We start from the raw sequence: 16,642 nt of genomic DNA, 5'->3' as shown, positions 1-16,642 counted from the left end.
TACTAAGAGCTTGCAAAAGATTCTTGGGAAATGCAGGCTTTCTTGAGCTTAAAATTGGATTGAGGAATAGATTTTTGATTAAATTAGTGATGGTGTGCATAAATGTGCAAGTGTATTTGTGGAAATATCATTAGTTCCTTTTTGCTCACTAATACTGAAAGCAGATAAGCCAATTATCCAATTAGTGAATTATTCAAACTATAGATATATTGGTATTACAGGTGCTTCGAAAGGGAAGACCTTTCCTTTTTACCATTATAGATTAGAAAATAACCAACCATCAAAACAGAGGCTTTAATTATGCATAAGAATATGCATAAGAATAGAATTTACTGGGTTTTTTTTTGTTTTTTACTTTTTTTCTTTTCTTTTCTTTTTTGTCAGTTGTGGGGCTTGAACTCTGGGCCTGAGCATTGCCTCTGAGCTCTTCAATCACTCTTCCACTTGAGCCACAGCACCACTTCTGGTGAAGAGTCTCATGAACTTTTGTGCCTAGATTGGCTTTGAACCATGGTACTCAGATCTCAGTCTCCTGAGTAGCTAAGATTACAGGTGTGAGCTACCACACCCAGCTAGTTGTTAAATTTCTATTGCTTTGCTTTTTTCATTATTCACTTCACATTATGATTTAAAAGCTTCAGAGTGCATCTGAGCTCTATCAAGCGAATGTTTGCTCTGAACTGCTGATGAGGATGGGCTGTGAATTAAAGGCCTCTTTAGAGGCTAATATGCCGGACAACTAGTTGAATGGATTTTGCACTGTGTAGACATTAGCTAGTAGAGCAGATAGAGAATAAAAGGGTTTTTTTGTGTGTTTACCAAACTATAGTGTGTGTGTGTGTGTGTGTGTGTGTGTGTGTGTGTGTGTATGTGTGCATGCACGCATGTGTGTATGCTAGATTTGAACTTAGGACCTGGCTAATGTCTGCTACCTTTTTCCCTCAAGGCTGGAGCTCAACCACTTGAGCTCTATGTCTAACTTTCTGGTGGTTCATTTTAGCTAAGAGTCTCATGGAATTACCTTCCCAGGGTGGCTTTAAACCCTGATCCTCACATCTCAGCCTCCAGAGTACTCAGGATTCTCGGTGTGAGTCATCAGTATCTGGCTTGAAAGCTGTATTCTTTTACAGTGTAGCTGCATTGACTCACAGCATTATAATCTCTATAGTCATGTCTTACTGGCTTTACCAAGGCCCTGATGATAATTTACTTCTGCAGTGTTATTTGAAAACCACTTATTTCTGCTATTTTTTTCTTACAAATAATTCATGTGAGCATGTGTCCATGTGTCTGTGTATACACACATATATGCTATTTATATACCACATATGTAGACGTAGACTTATATATGCCTGCATATATGTCATGTGTCAGTGTCAAATCAGGCATTTGAAAAAAAGTAGAACAATAATCACTTCATACATGTTTCTTGGTTTTTTTTTTTTTTTCCTTTCTATCCTGGGGCTTGAACTCTGCCTGATCACTGTCCCTGAGCTTCTTTTTGCTCAAGGTTAGCACTCTACCACTTGAGCCACAGTGTTGTTTGTGGCTTTTTCTGTGTATATAGTACTGAGGAATCCAACCCAGGGCTTCATCCATACTAGGCAAGCACTCTACTACTGGGCCACACTCCCAACCCTGATTTCTTATAATATATGACTATCTCCCATATTTCTTCTGAGTAAAAATTTAGGGAGGAAAAATTTAGGATTTGTACATGTGAGGCAAGTGCTCTACCATTTGAGCCATGCCCCAGTACTTGTGGCTTTACGTTATTATTTTTTTTTTTTTTGCCAGTTCTGGGGCTTGAACTCAGGGCCTGGGTACTGTTCTTGAGCTTTCTTAAGGGTAGGGCTCTATTACTTGAGCCACAGCACCACTTCAGGCTTTTTCTGTGTATGTGGTACCAGGGAATTGAACTCAGGGCTTTGTGCCTACTTGGCAAGCACTCTACCACTAGACCAGACTCCTAGCCCCTTTTAGTTTTGTTTTTTTTTTTCAGTGTAATCTTATTTATGCTCGTACAATCTGGAATGTGAACCTCATATTTATATTTCCTACATAGCTTGGTTTAAAGGCATGTACCATTATGGTCAGATATTGGTTAATATTAAATCTCATGAACTTTTGGCCCAAGTGGGCTTTGAACAGCTATCTTCCAATCTCTACCTCTCATAGTTAGAATTACAGGCATGAGTTGCTTATAGTTTGTATAAAGAATAGTTTTTCTTAAATAGCTAATCATTACTGGATGCTAAAAAAAGTGCATTACAAAATTGGAAAAGAAAATCAAAAAATTAATAAAGGTTTAATAACTATTATAATAGGAAAAGATTTATCTATCTATTTTTTTTTTGCCAGTCCTGAGGCTTGAACTCAAGGCCTGGGAACAGCCTCTTTGTTCAAGGCTAGCACACTGCCACTTGAGCCACAGCACCACTTAAAGCTTTTTCTGAGTAGTTTATTGGAGATCAGAGTCTCATAGACTTTTCTGCCCTAGCTGGCATTGAATCGTGATCCTCAGATATCAGCCTCCTGAGTAGTTAGGATTACAAGCATGCACCACAAGCACCAGGCTAGATCAATTTATTTTTTTTAAATTATATTCTTTTTGTAGTACTTGGATTTGAACTCAGTGCCTGTGCTTGAACCATATCCCTAATCACTTTTTGATTTAATTATTTTTTTGGTAGGGTCTTGCATTTTTGCCAGGATATCTTAGACTAAGATTCTACTACATTCACCTTTCTGTACTGGGATTATAGGTGCTTTTTTTTTTTTTTTTTTTCTGAAATGGGGTTAACTTTTGCTCAGGCTAATCTCAAACCATGATCCTCCCAATCTGTGCCTCCAGAATATCTGAGATTACAGGCAGGAGCCTGGCCCAGAAAGACTATTTTTTATAAAAGCAGACAAATGTTTACATGATAAATAACTCTCAACATGACTCAGGTAGAGAGGCTTATGTGCTTGTTTGCTTTTTCCAGGGATAGTATCATAGAGCTACTGTGTTTCAAACACATATAGATAGGAAGATTTGTTATGGAAAACAGCGTTGGGTGAATTAAAAAGTTAAGCTGGTGATGAAAATACCTTGTTGTCAGTAATGCATGTGAATCAAACACTGCAAAATCTGTAAGTGAAATTATTTTAAAATTCATGCTTCATATATCTTAAAATTTAAAAAAATATGTACTTCATCAATATGACTTAATTTCTATTTCTAAAACAGAAACTGAGGCTTCTTGAGGAGCTTGAAGACACTTGGCTTCCTTACCTGACCCCCAAAGATGATGAATTCTACCAGCAGGTAAGATAGCAAGTGTTTCATTAGTGTGTAGTGATGTGCTCAGATGTACTTTGTTTATTTATTTATTTATTTATTTACTTACTTATTTATTTGCTAGTCCTGGGGCTTGAACTCAGGGCCTGGGGGTTGTCCTTGAGCCTCTTTGTGCTCAAGTCTAGCACCATTTGAGCCATAGTGACACTTCTGGCTTTTTTCAGTAGTTTATTGGAGCTAAAAGACTCACAGGGACTTTTCTGCTGGGGCTGGCTTTGAACTGATCTTCATATCTCAGCCTCCTGAGTAGCTAGGATTAGAGTTGTGAGCCACCAATTCCTGACTCTGGTATGCCTCTTTTACCTGTGAGTGTGATGATGTAGGAAGTGAAAAGATCACTGCCTTGTCTACTTTCTCCATAAGCTCAGTGATTTAGGCAGACTGCCCATGTTCTTTCCCGCTTTTCTTTCTTTTGGTTCCTAACATGAGGATATTCTACTTTATTTTTTATTTTTGTTTGAATATTTTTATTATCTTTTAAGTATTGTTTAAAGGAGTTGCCATCCAGCAAAATATTTCTTGATCACTGTCACCCCTTTCAACATTCTCATGCCTCCCAACCCTCTTTTCCCTCATTTTTCTTAATTTTTAAGTTATTATTTATTTTTTGCCATTTATCAAAGCAGTTTTTTTTATATATTTCATCTTCATATGTGTTTCTTTCATACTTTTCTACCTCTATTCATGTTGACTTTCCTCCTCCTCCTCTTCTTCCTCCTTCTCCTCCTCCTGCTCCTCCTTCTCCTCCTCCTCCTCCTGCTGCTGCTGCTGCTGCTTGAATTCAGGGCCTAAGCACTGTCTTTGGGCATTTAAGGCCTAAGCATTGTCCTTGGCAATCTCAAGGCTAGAGCTCTACCACTTGAACCATAGCACCACTTCTGACTTTTTTTGACTTGGATGACCTCATGTCCAGAACATTCTGCCTTTTCTGCCTCTGTGCTGCCTTTTCAAAGAGGTTCTCCTTGACCACAAGGCCACCCACGTTTTGCCTTACTTTTCCATAGCACTTACCGCCATGTAAGACACTCTTCAACTATTAGTTCATGTCTGCCTCCCCCTTTCTTTTTAAACCAGTGTACAAGATCCCAGAGAGATCTCTTCTGAATTTCTAGCACCTACTGTTTTGTAAGTTTTGTGCTCCATAGAGAGGAACTTAACAGTGAAGATTTTCTAGATTTTCTTGCTAATTATCCCTCATTCCTATAGCAATACACTCATGCTGTGCTGCACTTTCTTCCTCTTAACTTTCATTTCTGTCTACACTATTAGTGTATGAGACATTGTACAATAAGAAGTGCCTTAATTTTTTCGCTTTATTTATGACACTTTATTTTGCAAATATTGGGTAAATGTTAAATTACATACAAAAGAACATGAACTGCCTAATGGCAAGCCACATTTGTCACTTTTTTAGCAGCCTGTAGTGGCTGGGGCCTGGCCTACAGGGACTTTTGAATGTGCCTCTTCTAGGGTACAGCTTGGCACTGTGCAACTGGAGACTGTTGCAAATAAATGGAAATAGCCTTTTAGTGTTGGGATGGCTGCCAAATTGCAAGCGTTTGCAACAAGAAATTATAGAGAAATACTAAGATGATAGTGCAAGTTGCTGTCAAGTGCAAAGTATAAAGTAGTACAGCATAATATTAATAGCCAGATTAGGAATATATTACTCTGAAGTCAGAGTTTACTGACATAGTTAAGTGAAGGGCATTTCCAAGTCATTTGAAGGCTTTAAGTTTTAATTCACTCTATCAAAAGTGAAGTTCCATTGAGCTTCAAATGATTCTCCTAAAAACTGGGTCTTACCACGTTAACACCTTATATGACTTTTCTGGATGATGAATTTTTTTCAGAGCATCCCTTGAGATGAGAAGAAAAGGCAAAGTTTTATGGTATGGTTTAACATAAGCTAAAAAAAAAATTAAGCCTCATTTCCAGAGGCCTTAAGCACTCTGTATGTTTTAGAACTTTATATCCATACAGCTTTCCAAACACTTATTAAACTATGTAATCTTCATTAATGTCACAATGTCATTTGTATATTCAATATAGACCATGACCATACAACTTCTAGTATAATTTCATGACTCAGTATTCCCTGGAAAAACTTAACTGGATTAAATGAAAAAAAAATTCTACTAACATATTTGAAAAACTGCCAACAGCTGCTCCAAATTACCGTGTGATATCTGATGTTCTGCATATACCTGTCCAAAATGGAAAGTGAACTTGTTCGACAGAATGAACTCAAATGATTTAATGTTCAGGTTTTTTTTTTCTTCCCCACAGTTACTTGTTCTCTTTAAAGAAAAATCCTAGCAAATGTTACATAGCACATTTTTTGTGTCAGGCACTAATTTAATCACTTTATAAATAATAAAAAACCAAGACATTTTCAGTGGGTGTTTTCTCACTTGGATTTTCCTTGCGATAGTGACAAAATTAGCCAATTATCACTAATTGTTCTTATTGTGTGAAATAAGATTTCCCTAGAGCATCAGTTCAGTCAGTTTCAAATAGCAGAATTTCTGCCCAATACTTTTAGTAATTCATGGTGAACAAAAAGAATTTCCTGGCAAAAAAATGTAAATGAGTTTTCAAATGCACAATCTTTCCTTGATGTTTTCAAAGTAACTGTTTTTACATTTGTTTTAGAAAATTTGGAAATATGATGTCAATGAAAAAAATGAAATATACCCACATATTCTTCCAAAACATTGCCATATTTTTTGTCTTCTCATGAAACCAGGCTCTTCATAATTTTTTATTTAATCCTTTTCATAAAGCAATATGATTTCTAGTTTGCTACTTAGTGTTTCCTTAATGCACTAAACATTTCTCCCTCTAATCTCATTTTCCTTTTGTATATTTTGGAGGCTTTTGGTTTAGTACATTTGCCTTTTATACATTTTAGAGGCCAAAAATCTGACAAATATTTCTATGATCTTGATTTGTTCTTATAATTTAATGATTACAAGAACGCAAGGCCTTACTCTCATTCAGCTTGTTTGCTTGTGGCTGGCACTCTGCCACTTGTGCCTTACTTCCAGTCTAGCTTTTCACTAATTATTAGAGAGGAAGTGTCTCTGACTTTTCTGTCCAGGCTGGCTTCAAACCACAGTCCTCCAAGTCATAGCTTCCCGAGTAACTATCATTGTAGACATAAGCCTCCTGAGTAGCTAGGACTACAGACAAGTCACTGCTGCCTGGCCGAGAGTATATTCATGCCTTAGAGACTTGTTTAGAAAATAACTAGGTAGTGATAGAAGGAGTTATTGCACTTTACTATTTGGTCTGCCACCAGTATTGTATTGTCTATGTAAATAGACGCAATAATATTAGTGTTTACATTGTTCTAGTTGGGAATGAATGAAGTATGGAAATTATAAACTCTGAAGGGGATCCTAGTGAGTTCTAAGACAGTCCATAATAGTGTGAGAGATGACTACTCTTTTCACTTTATATTCATTATCACACAGCTCAGGCGGTTTAATTTTTGTGTGTGTGTGTTCAATTTCATTAATTGAATTTTCTTTAACATAATTCTATTTTTCATAGACATTCTATTTCTTTTGTTCTGGATCAGCTAGAATAGGTTAGTTTATGCTGCAGTAACAAACAACCCTCAATTCTTTTTCTTTTTTTTCCTCTTAGGTGCTGTTTTATTTAGCTATATACTGTTCTCTTAATTTATCTTAGCATAATTTTAACAAAATTGTGAGAATCCCCTGAATTATACATTCATGCTCTACATTATATATCCATTGTGTATGTTGAGGATATTTAAATATTAAAAACAACTTTGTTCTATGAATTTTTAAAATGGCCTTTTCCAATTATTTTGCTACATATATATATATATATATATATATATATATGTGGCCAAACAACCCTCAATTCTTAGTAGCTTTGGCCAACAATCTCTCTCTCTCTCTCTCTCTCTCTCTCTCTCTCTCTCTCTCTCTCTCTCTCTCTCTCTCTCTCTCTCTCTCCCTCTTTCTTTCTTTCCTTTCTGCCAGTCCTGGGCTTGAACTCAGGGCCTGAGTACTGTCCTTGGGCTTTTCTCAAGGCTAGTGCTCTATCACTTGATCACTTCTGGCTTTTTCTGTGTATGTGGTACCTAGGAATTGAACCTGGGTCTTTATGAATGCTAGGCAAGCACTCCACCACAATTTACATATCACTTGTGGGTTGACAGAGAGTTACTACTCATTAAAGTAAGTCAGGAATCCAAAGTGGTTACTTTGCCAGAGGGAAGAAGAATGTTCTGGAAGGTCTTGCACTGGCAATGAATTGCCTTGGGCTGGAAGTGACAGCCATCATTTCTCAATGGACAGAATAATCACATGTTTCATCCATCATGAGGGTTCTAAAAACCTGGTTGGTAAGGGGGAAATTTGGAACTATTGTTCCAGAATAGGAACAGGACACAATCTTTGCTTGTGATTCACTTTATAGTTTGCTGAGAAAACTGAAGTTCTCTCAATCACCAAAATAACAAACCCTTCATAAAAAAATTACAAAAAAAATCTTCCACCAAACTAATAGTGAGGCACAGTGGCTCACATGTGTCATTCCACCACTCAGGAGACTCAAGAAGGGGATCACAAGTTTTAGGTCAGTCTAGGGTATATACTGAGACCCTTTCTTAGAAGTAAAGGAGCAAAAACAAAACATAAAACCAACCAACAAAAGACAACTTCTAAAACTTTCTTCTCTGTCCATTACCAACCAGTCTGAATTTTCTTTTCTCTCTCCATTGTAATTCAGGAAATCTAATTCTAATATAAGAAATCATCTTGCCTCATAGTCGAATGTTTTGGATCAGAAACTTTGGCCAGTAACATACTTTGCACACATTTAGTGGTGTCATAGTAAATGTTTAATGCCTGTCTCTCTGGAGGAAGTTCCAACTATAATCATGTGTTAATTTATTTATCTCTATCTTAATTCATGCTCTTATTATTTTTCTGTGGATGCTTGTATTAGCACTTACATGATTTGACATATTCATGTGTATCAAATCATTTTAAACCCTGCCTGATACTATAACTAAGAGTGAATTTTTATCAGATGTAAATCAAACCATTCTCCTCCCCTTGAAATCCTCCAATACAAGTAGAGTGAATTCCACATTCTTTACTTTGTGCCTCCTGGCTTCTGCCTTCCTTTTTGTCCTCATTACCAAGCACTGGGGAACTCTGGCTAAGTACCATTTCATAGGTCAAATGCTAGGGAGCTGAAGTAATGAAGCAAAGCCAGTCTACCAGTAAACTCATGTGTTCTGTATAAGGGAAAAGAATTATTCTATCACTCTTTCAATGGCACCAGTTGGATGATTGTATCATCTCATCATTCATCCATCCAGACCCCCACCCCATTTAATCTTTGCTAAGTATATCTTGTGCTAAGTATAGCTGTGGACAAAATTATATGGCTTAGTGTTCATGGAGCTTAGTTTTAGCAAAAGACTAGGAGTGTGGCTTAAATGGAGAATACTTGTGAGGCCCTGAGATTACTTTAAAAACAAAACAAAAAATATGTTCTGGAGCCTATGACATCAAATGCTAGCTCTGATGTTCACCAGTTGTTTGACTTTAGACATCTCTGTGCTTCTGTAGTTATATCTATAAACTGGGGAAATGATACTATGCATAAAGTGTGAGAAATGAGATAATGAATATAAATCAGTTAGATGAATTCTTGGCTTATAGTGGGCACTTAATATAGGGATAATGAGTACTTAGTGTTTTCTGAGAAGGGAGAAATGGTGTTTTCTGTAGGAAGGGAGAAATGGTCATGAAAGTAGCCTGGGAAATCAAAGCACAAATTCTTACTTTTTGTTTTAGTAGAAGGTGAATAGTTTCGGCTTAAATTTGACAATCTTAACTAAAAAGCTTATGACATATATTTTAGTGAATCTTCTCCTCCTCCTCCTCCTCCTCCTCCTCCTCCTCCTCCTCCTCCTCCTCCTCCTCCTCCTCCTCCTCCTCCTCCTCCTCCTCCTTCTTCTTCTTCTTCTTCTTCTTCTTCTTCTTCTTCTTGGACTAGGGAGATATGAATCTTGTTTGGAAATGACACCCCAAAGAAGAACATCTTTGAAAAATAATCAAATTATAGCAACTCATCAACTTTTTTTTCCCCCTTCTTCTTGTTTTTGTTTTAGTGGCAGCTGAAATATCCTAAACTGATTCTCCGGGAAGCTGGCAGTGTGTCAGAAGAGCTCCACAAAGAGGTCCCAGAAGCCTTTTTCAGTCTGCACAAGCATGGCTGCTTATTTCGGGACCTGGTAAGGGTTCAAGGCAAAGATCTGCTCACTCCAGTATCCCGAATCCTCATCGGAAATCCAGGATATACCTACAAGTACCTCAATACCAGGCTTTTCACAGTGCCCTGGCCTGTGAAGGGCTCTAACATAAACTATACTGAAGCTGAGATTGCGGCTGCATGCCAGACCTTCCTTAAGCTCAATGACTACCTGCAGGTAGAAACCATCCAGGCTTTGGAAGACCTTGCTGCCAAAGAGAAGGCCAATGAAGATGATGTGCCAATATGCATGGCAGAGTTTCCTAGAGCTGGCATGGGGTCATCCTATGACGATGCAGTGGATATTAAGAGCAGAGCAGCATACAATGTGACTTTGCTGAATTTCATGGATCCTCAGAAAATGCCATACCTGAAAGAAGAGCCTTATTTTGGCATGGGGAAAATGGCGGTGAGCTGGCATCATGATGAAAACCTGGTAGACAGGTCAGCAGTGGCAGTCTACAGCCATAGCTGTGAAGGTATAGTCTGTTCTAGTTGTAATATTACCAGTTGTTTAGATCTAAAGATAATGCATGTGTATTCTTTATGTATATGTATACTTTGTGTGTGTTTGTGTGTGTGTGTGTGTGTATGTGTGTGTGTGTATGTATACGTATGTGTGTTACATTGTGTTGTGTGTCCTTTTAGGACTTGTCTCACCCGTGTGTCTGCAGAATACACCTGTTTCTATTCTAGCTATGTTCTCTGGCTCACTGTTACTGTGCTAAGAATATTTTTTGCATGTAAGCACTACTGTCATTTTGTCTTTTCCATACCCATGAGAGCAGCATCTTGGATTCATTCAGCCAACTGCATTTCACTAAAGCTCTGAGTAGATTGTACAGTTTCCATAATTAGCTTGCTAATGAAGAGTCGGGAAAAGAGAAATCTGTCAAATCTTTCCCGATTCTCACAGGTGCACATTCTGTGTTGCCAAAAGTTTCTCTTATGGCTGACATCATATCTTGATGAGCGTGGTTTGTCAAGAATGGGCTTGTTCTTGGCTTCATATCATTTTTACTACTAACCTTTCTTGCCAGCAGCACTTGAGATGGCTTTTGTAATCAGACATTCCTGTTTTCAGCAAATTGTCTAGTCCCCTCTGCAGTTTTTCAGTTTTAAACCTTGTTGGGTGGCTATGGAGAACTTGTTCTTGTTTTTCTGAAACCCCTATAGCTTGGAACAGAGATCATAGGATATCATTTAGTGCACTACCAAGATTTCTTTCTGTTGAGTTTCTGTGTAGTTAGGGTCTTCATAATTTCTAGAGCAGCTTTGTAAATAGGTAGGTGAATTTACAAAGGGTACCCTGACCACTGGTTTCTTCTCTGCCTGAGTATTTGACAAAGGAATACAAGATATTGTAATAGCCTCTCTGTCTGTTCTGTTGAAAGATTTGGGAAAAGTGATGTTCTAGAGACTCTCTCAGAGAATGCTAGAACTTTTAAGAGTCATGGCTTTGAGGCAACTCTAGTTATTTTATTGGATTTTATTGTTATTTCTTATGTTTACCTTTGGCCAAGTTTTCAAAATGCCTCTGTGATTCCATCATAGCTATAAACTAGAGAAAATAATACTATGCAAAAATTATGAGAAATGAGTTAATGCACATGGATCAAGTAGAGCAATACCTGGATCATAGTAGATACTTAATGTATGGACAGTAAATGCTTTATTGTGCTTTCTTTTAGAAAAAAATGGTTTAAAGAAAAATCTCATTTTAATCTTTAATTTCTTCCAATTCTCAAGTCTCAGATAATTCCCCGGGATTGCTAATACATTTTCTAATTTGATTTTTGCTTTCTATCTAAAACAAGGAACTAGTTTAGAGGTGTTCTTGTCACATCAAGTAATGATGCAGATCTAGGAGCAAATCCCAGGAAGGATTCAGTGCTGTCCTAAACAAAACAAGTATAATCCTCTGATTTTCAAAAATACCTGGCCAGGAATTAGAGAGCAATAGCATCCCAGAGCTCAGATGCAAAAGAACAATGGTGTTGGTTTGTTACTTTCTGACAGAGGCAGCACTGTGAATCTGCAGCAGTGCATGTGATTGCTCAACCTGTTACAACCAGGTCTTTGTAGGCTCACTTTTTCTCTGTCTGTAATTTTGTCTTCTATTGTGTTCCCTTTGCGTGGGTGATCAAATGGATTTTGAAAGCTAGAATTCCTTTCAGAAAGAAATTTAAAATTTGAACGAATAGTTTCTAAGGTGCAGAATAGGTAAGATTGATACAGTATATAGTATATATGTAAATAGTACATATTATATAAATATATAAACATAAATATTCATACTGGCACTTGTCTCACAGAAGAGTAAACTACAGAAGGTAAATCAATAAAAATTGTGTTTTCTTAATCTCTGGAATTCTTGTAACTGTCTAATAAAATGGCAGTACTAAAGAGCTCCTGTTTATTGAATACCTACTGTCGGATGGGCACTTTAATCTTTTATTTGTTTTAACTCCTTTTGTCTCTTTTGCAACAACCCAGTGAACAAAGTAGGAACTCACTGCTCTAATGCTCATCATAATGGTGTTACAGTCAACAGAGACTGTGGATATGAAGTCTGCCAGCAAGACTAAAATACAGAGAGAAACCTATTGTTTAGTGACTATATAGTTACTGTAGTTTTATGGCACAAAACATGAGGAGTTAGTGATTGTGTTGAAGTAAACAGAATTGTGGTGCTGCCAATGGTCCAAGATATAACACTCATCGTTACACCACAGATAGTTATATTATATACTGCTTGATAATAATCATAAGTAGCTAAGTTACTGGTTCGTGTACTTGCTATTCTTTATGGCTTTACTGTATTATTTATGGCTATTTTAGCATGCATTCCTTACACACACACACAGACACACAGACACACACAGGAAAGAAAGCTGAACAAGAGTAAAAGGCGCTAAATTTAAGACCCAGTATTGGCACAAAAGAGTTGGAGATGTATTTCAAGTGGTAGATTGCCAGGCAAGTTAACTGAGCAAGCATGAGATCTTAAATTTAAACTGTGATACAGAGGGGATGGGAGGGAGAGGGAAAGAGGGAGAAAAAAAAATTAATCATTGTAAAGCACTATGCTATGTTGTAAGTAGGCATCAATCTGCATATCTTATTTATTTATTTACTTACTTACTTATTTATTTATTTGCCAGTCCTGGGCTTGGGCTCAGGGTCTGAGCACTGTCCTTGGACTTTCTCAAGGCTAGAGCTCTACCACTTGAGCCACAACACCACTCCTAGCTTTTTTCTATGTATGTGGTACCAGGGAATCAAATCTGGGTCTTTGGGCATTCTAGGCAAGCGCTCTACCACTAGGCCAAACTCTTGGCCCCACAATCTGTATATCTATATATCTATATCTTTATCTATATTTATCCTCTTAATTGTATCAAGAAGCTATATTGAGGTTTAGGATAGTATTATGTTTGTGTTCCCAAAATGATTAAATTCTCGTGTGAAGGAATTCACAATTGTATTGATACATTATTTTTATTTAAGAGATGAAGAAACTGAAGCACAAGAGCATAGTTTAACTTGTTTGTAGTTAAATAGCTAGTACTTAGCAAGATCTCTGGTTTTAGTGTCTTAACTTCCACCACATTATATCTTAGGAGCTAGTATCCATTTTCTGGAAGGGCAAAAGGAATCCCTCAGGACCTGACTGCTTCCCTTTTCCCCCATATCTATTAGTTTCCAGAACATATTCTCATGTGATTAGAATAGATGAGTTTATTCTATGAAATGGAAAGATATTTGCTATTGTGGGTTTTGGTTCAGGTTTTATACAAACCAAGTACCTTGCAATTTTCTGATAGGTATTTTTGTTTTCAAGTTATAAGTATATATTTTATTTTTGCCAGAAAGTAAGATAGGGATGAACTGCCTGTAATCCTGCTAGAACTAGGGAAAAGGTGGACTTGAAACCATTTGGGTAAAAATCCTGGTTGGGGTTGAATAGGACTTTAGAGGGTTACAGAGTAGAAACTACAGACACTGCATTGTTTTCCATGACCTAGAACATATTGAATGATTGCTAAGGTAAGTTCAGTTAGCCATTGTGGGCAGTGTCGGGATCCAGAGGTATATCAAACCCTCTGTGTGTCTTGAGTGGTTAGATGATGTAAATGTGCTCTTGGGATTATAATTCTTAAACTTTGGATCTGGAAGAGATTTTTGAAATCATCTGGTTTTTGCACCAAGGGGAGAAAGAAAGTAGTTTGGCCAAGGTCACATAGAGATGAGCAGAGATGTCAGCAGAAAAGTATGGCTTGCCACTGGAGAGGTTCACATAAACTGCATTGGGAGTTCAGATTCAGAAGTGATTACTTCTTACTGAAATTAAATTCAGTTGAAGCTTAAAATCTTCAGGACTTTGCTTTCAATACCTTTTCCCAGGGAAATCTTCTTGTAGATTTATAATGAGCTAATCATCCCTCTTTGGTTTATTTTTATGAGTAGAGGTCATTGAAAAGTAATTTGTATAGGATACGTGTAATTATATACTAAATTCATTGGCTTTCACATACATTTCTAGTTAATGGATATCTCTAGAAGGAAGATTGAAATGGTACAATTTTTAATCAGGAATGGCTTCAGGGAGCCATATGTAAATAGGCAAAGTATTTGATTTTCCTATTCCAGCTTTACTGGCAATTGGCTGTTACTTCTAGCTGTGTAAAATGAATTTTAGCCGGGAAGGCTTTAAAGATGCATTGTTTAATATGGGTCCAACCCTTGCTCTTTGGAACATCTTCAAAAGTATCACATAGGCAATAACTATTGGTGTCAACTATTTTTGTTCCATTGTTTGGAAGCAGTTATTTTCTGTGACATTGTCTTTGTAGGAAATGTAATTATTAAGGTTTCAAAGTAATATTTTAACATTACAGATTATCTTCATTATTTTTTGTCTCCTATGAAAGGACAAGGAGACTTATAGAAGGAAGAGTCCAATCCATGTTTCCCATTTAGTGTATGATATACTGAAGAATAGAGATTTTATAGTAATTGTTTTAGAACTCTAGGATTCTCATCCAGGTTTCTGATTTTGGAAAAGTTGAATCCTTTAAATGAAGGAAATTTGTTCCATAGTCTTGACTTTACTTTGAAATGAATAGCTCTTATATTCCTTAGATCATCATTGTGACCCTATGAAACTATATTAATATAATTTTTTTCTAGGGATTTTGGAGTATCATTTTTTAAAAGAGCATCACAGTTTTAAAAAGTGGTACTTAATGTTTTTCTTTGCCTCTCAGAGTTCCTGTCTTAGGATCTCATTCGGGCTGTGTTTTTTTCAATTATTTTTAAGAGCTCTTACTATTGTTAAGTAAAACTCATTTGGTTCTTCAAGGCATTTAAAAAAAAAACTCCTGGAAAATTACTCACTTAAAAGTTAGATTTATGTTTTTATTATTTAAAATATTTGCACAAAGAGTTGCCATTCAACAAACTAGTTTATATATATGCATCTTTGATTGGTGTCATCATTTTTACCATTCTTCCCTATTCTTCCTAACCCTGTCCCTCCCCTCAATTTTCTTAATTTCTTTCTCTCTTCATTCATCCAATGCTTTTTCTTAATTTACCTCTACACCTTTAAACTTCCAGTTTCTTGGTCTTCATTTTGTTGTACTGTGAGTTAATTTTTCTAAAGAATTACATCATTTGAATTCTTGCCTGTAAATACTGTATTTCAGCAAATACATTTGTGTACTTTCACATACAACCTTGTATGTGTTTATTGTATATTTATAAATTCTAACTTCCACACATGAGAGCAAACACACATATACCCTTTGTCTGTCTGTCTGCCTTCCTTCCTTTCTTTCTTTTTTCTTTTTTTCTTTCTTTCTTCATGGGGCTTGAACTCTGGCCTGGACGCTGTACCTGAGATCTTCAGCTCAAGGCTACCACTCTACCCTTAAGCCACAACCCCACTTCTGGTTTCCTGGTGGTTAACTGGAGATAAGAGTCTCTCAGATTTTTATTGCCCAGGCTGGCTTTGAACCTGGATCCTCAGATCTCAACCTCCTGAATAGCTAGGACTACAGGTGTGAGCCACTGCACCCGGCTATCCTTTATCTTTCTTGATGTGACTTACCTGACTTACCTGTTCTTAGAGAAAATAGCTGTTTTCTAGAATAAATTCAGAACTCTTAAAAATCCAATTCAATTATGTGAAAAATATTTGAATAGGCACTTCTACAAAGACTATACACAAATGGCTAGTAAGGATATGAAAATATGGTCAACATCATTTAATCACCAAGGAAATGTACATCAAAACCACAAGATCCCACTTCACACCCATATATGTATATATATATATATATGTATACACACACAAATATAAAATGTAGCATATACAAATAGTGAAATATTATTCAGCCTTAAAAAAGAAATGAGATTCTGATACATGCAATACTATGGACAAGTCCTAAGAACAGTATGTTCAGTAAATAAGCTAGATCATTGTGTGATTCTGCTCATTATGAGCAGTACAGTAGTCAAATACATAAAAGCAGAAAGTAGAACAGTGTGGGGTGAGACATGGAGAAAGGCTAAATTGTTTAACAGATACTGAGATTCAGTGTGGGATCATGAAAATGTTTTGGAGATGGAGTTGCACAGCTGTGTGAATGTATGTTGTACCACTGAACTGAACACTTAGAGATGAATATAATAGTAAATCATATATGTATTTTATCACTGTGAAAAGCTGGAGGTATAACTATCAGGGTCTGACAATATGGAAAAATCTCAAAATAATGATGCTAAGTGAAAGAGGCCAGACAATGATTAGATATACAGAGCATATATTTAATTTTATTTGTATGAAAATCCAGATAATGACAAAAAGCTGGCAAGCGTGTCAGGAAAAGGAACCATAATACACTATTGGTGTGACAAAAAGCTGATCATTGGTTGCCTGAGGACAGGAAGGAGGGTTTACAAAGAAGCCCAGGGAAATCCTGGGTT

The 16,642-nt window shown here is 36.7% G+C and overlaps 1 protein-coding gene across 1 annotated transcript in view; it reads left to right on the top strand.

Moving 5' to 3' along the window:
• Positions 1-16,642, top strand: part of Fto (FTO alpha-ketoglutarate dependent dioxygenase) — a 370,741-nt gene that overhangs the window by 95,703 nt on the left and 258,396 nt on the right. Inside the window, exons 2-3 of the mRNA XM_090357633.1 lie at positions 3,233-3,310; positions 9,510-10,128. Of these exons, the coding sequence (XP_090213759.1) occupies positions 3,233-3,310; positions 9,510-10,128 (697 nt within the window). The remainder of the gene's footprint in view (positions 1-3,232; positions 3,311-9,509; positions 10,129-16,642) is intronic.

Source organism: Megascapheus bottae, chromosome 24 (genome assembly GCF_031878675.1).
Source record: "Megascapheus bottae isolate mThoBot1 chromosome 24, mThoBot2.hap1, whole genome shotgun sequence".
Classification (NCBI taxonomy): domain Eukaryota; kingdom Metazoa; phylum Chordata; class Mammalia; order Rodentia; family Geomyidae; genus Megascapheus; species Megascapheus bottae.
Note: the sequence above shows the minus strand (reverse complement) of the source record. Positions and strands in the feature narration are given on the sequence as shown.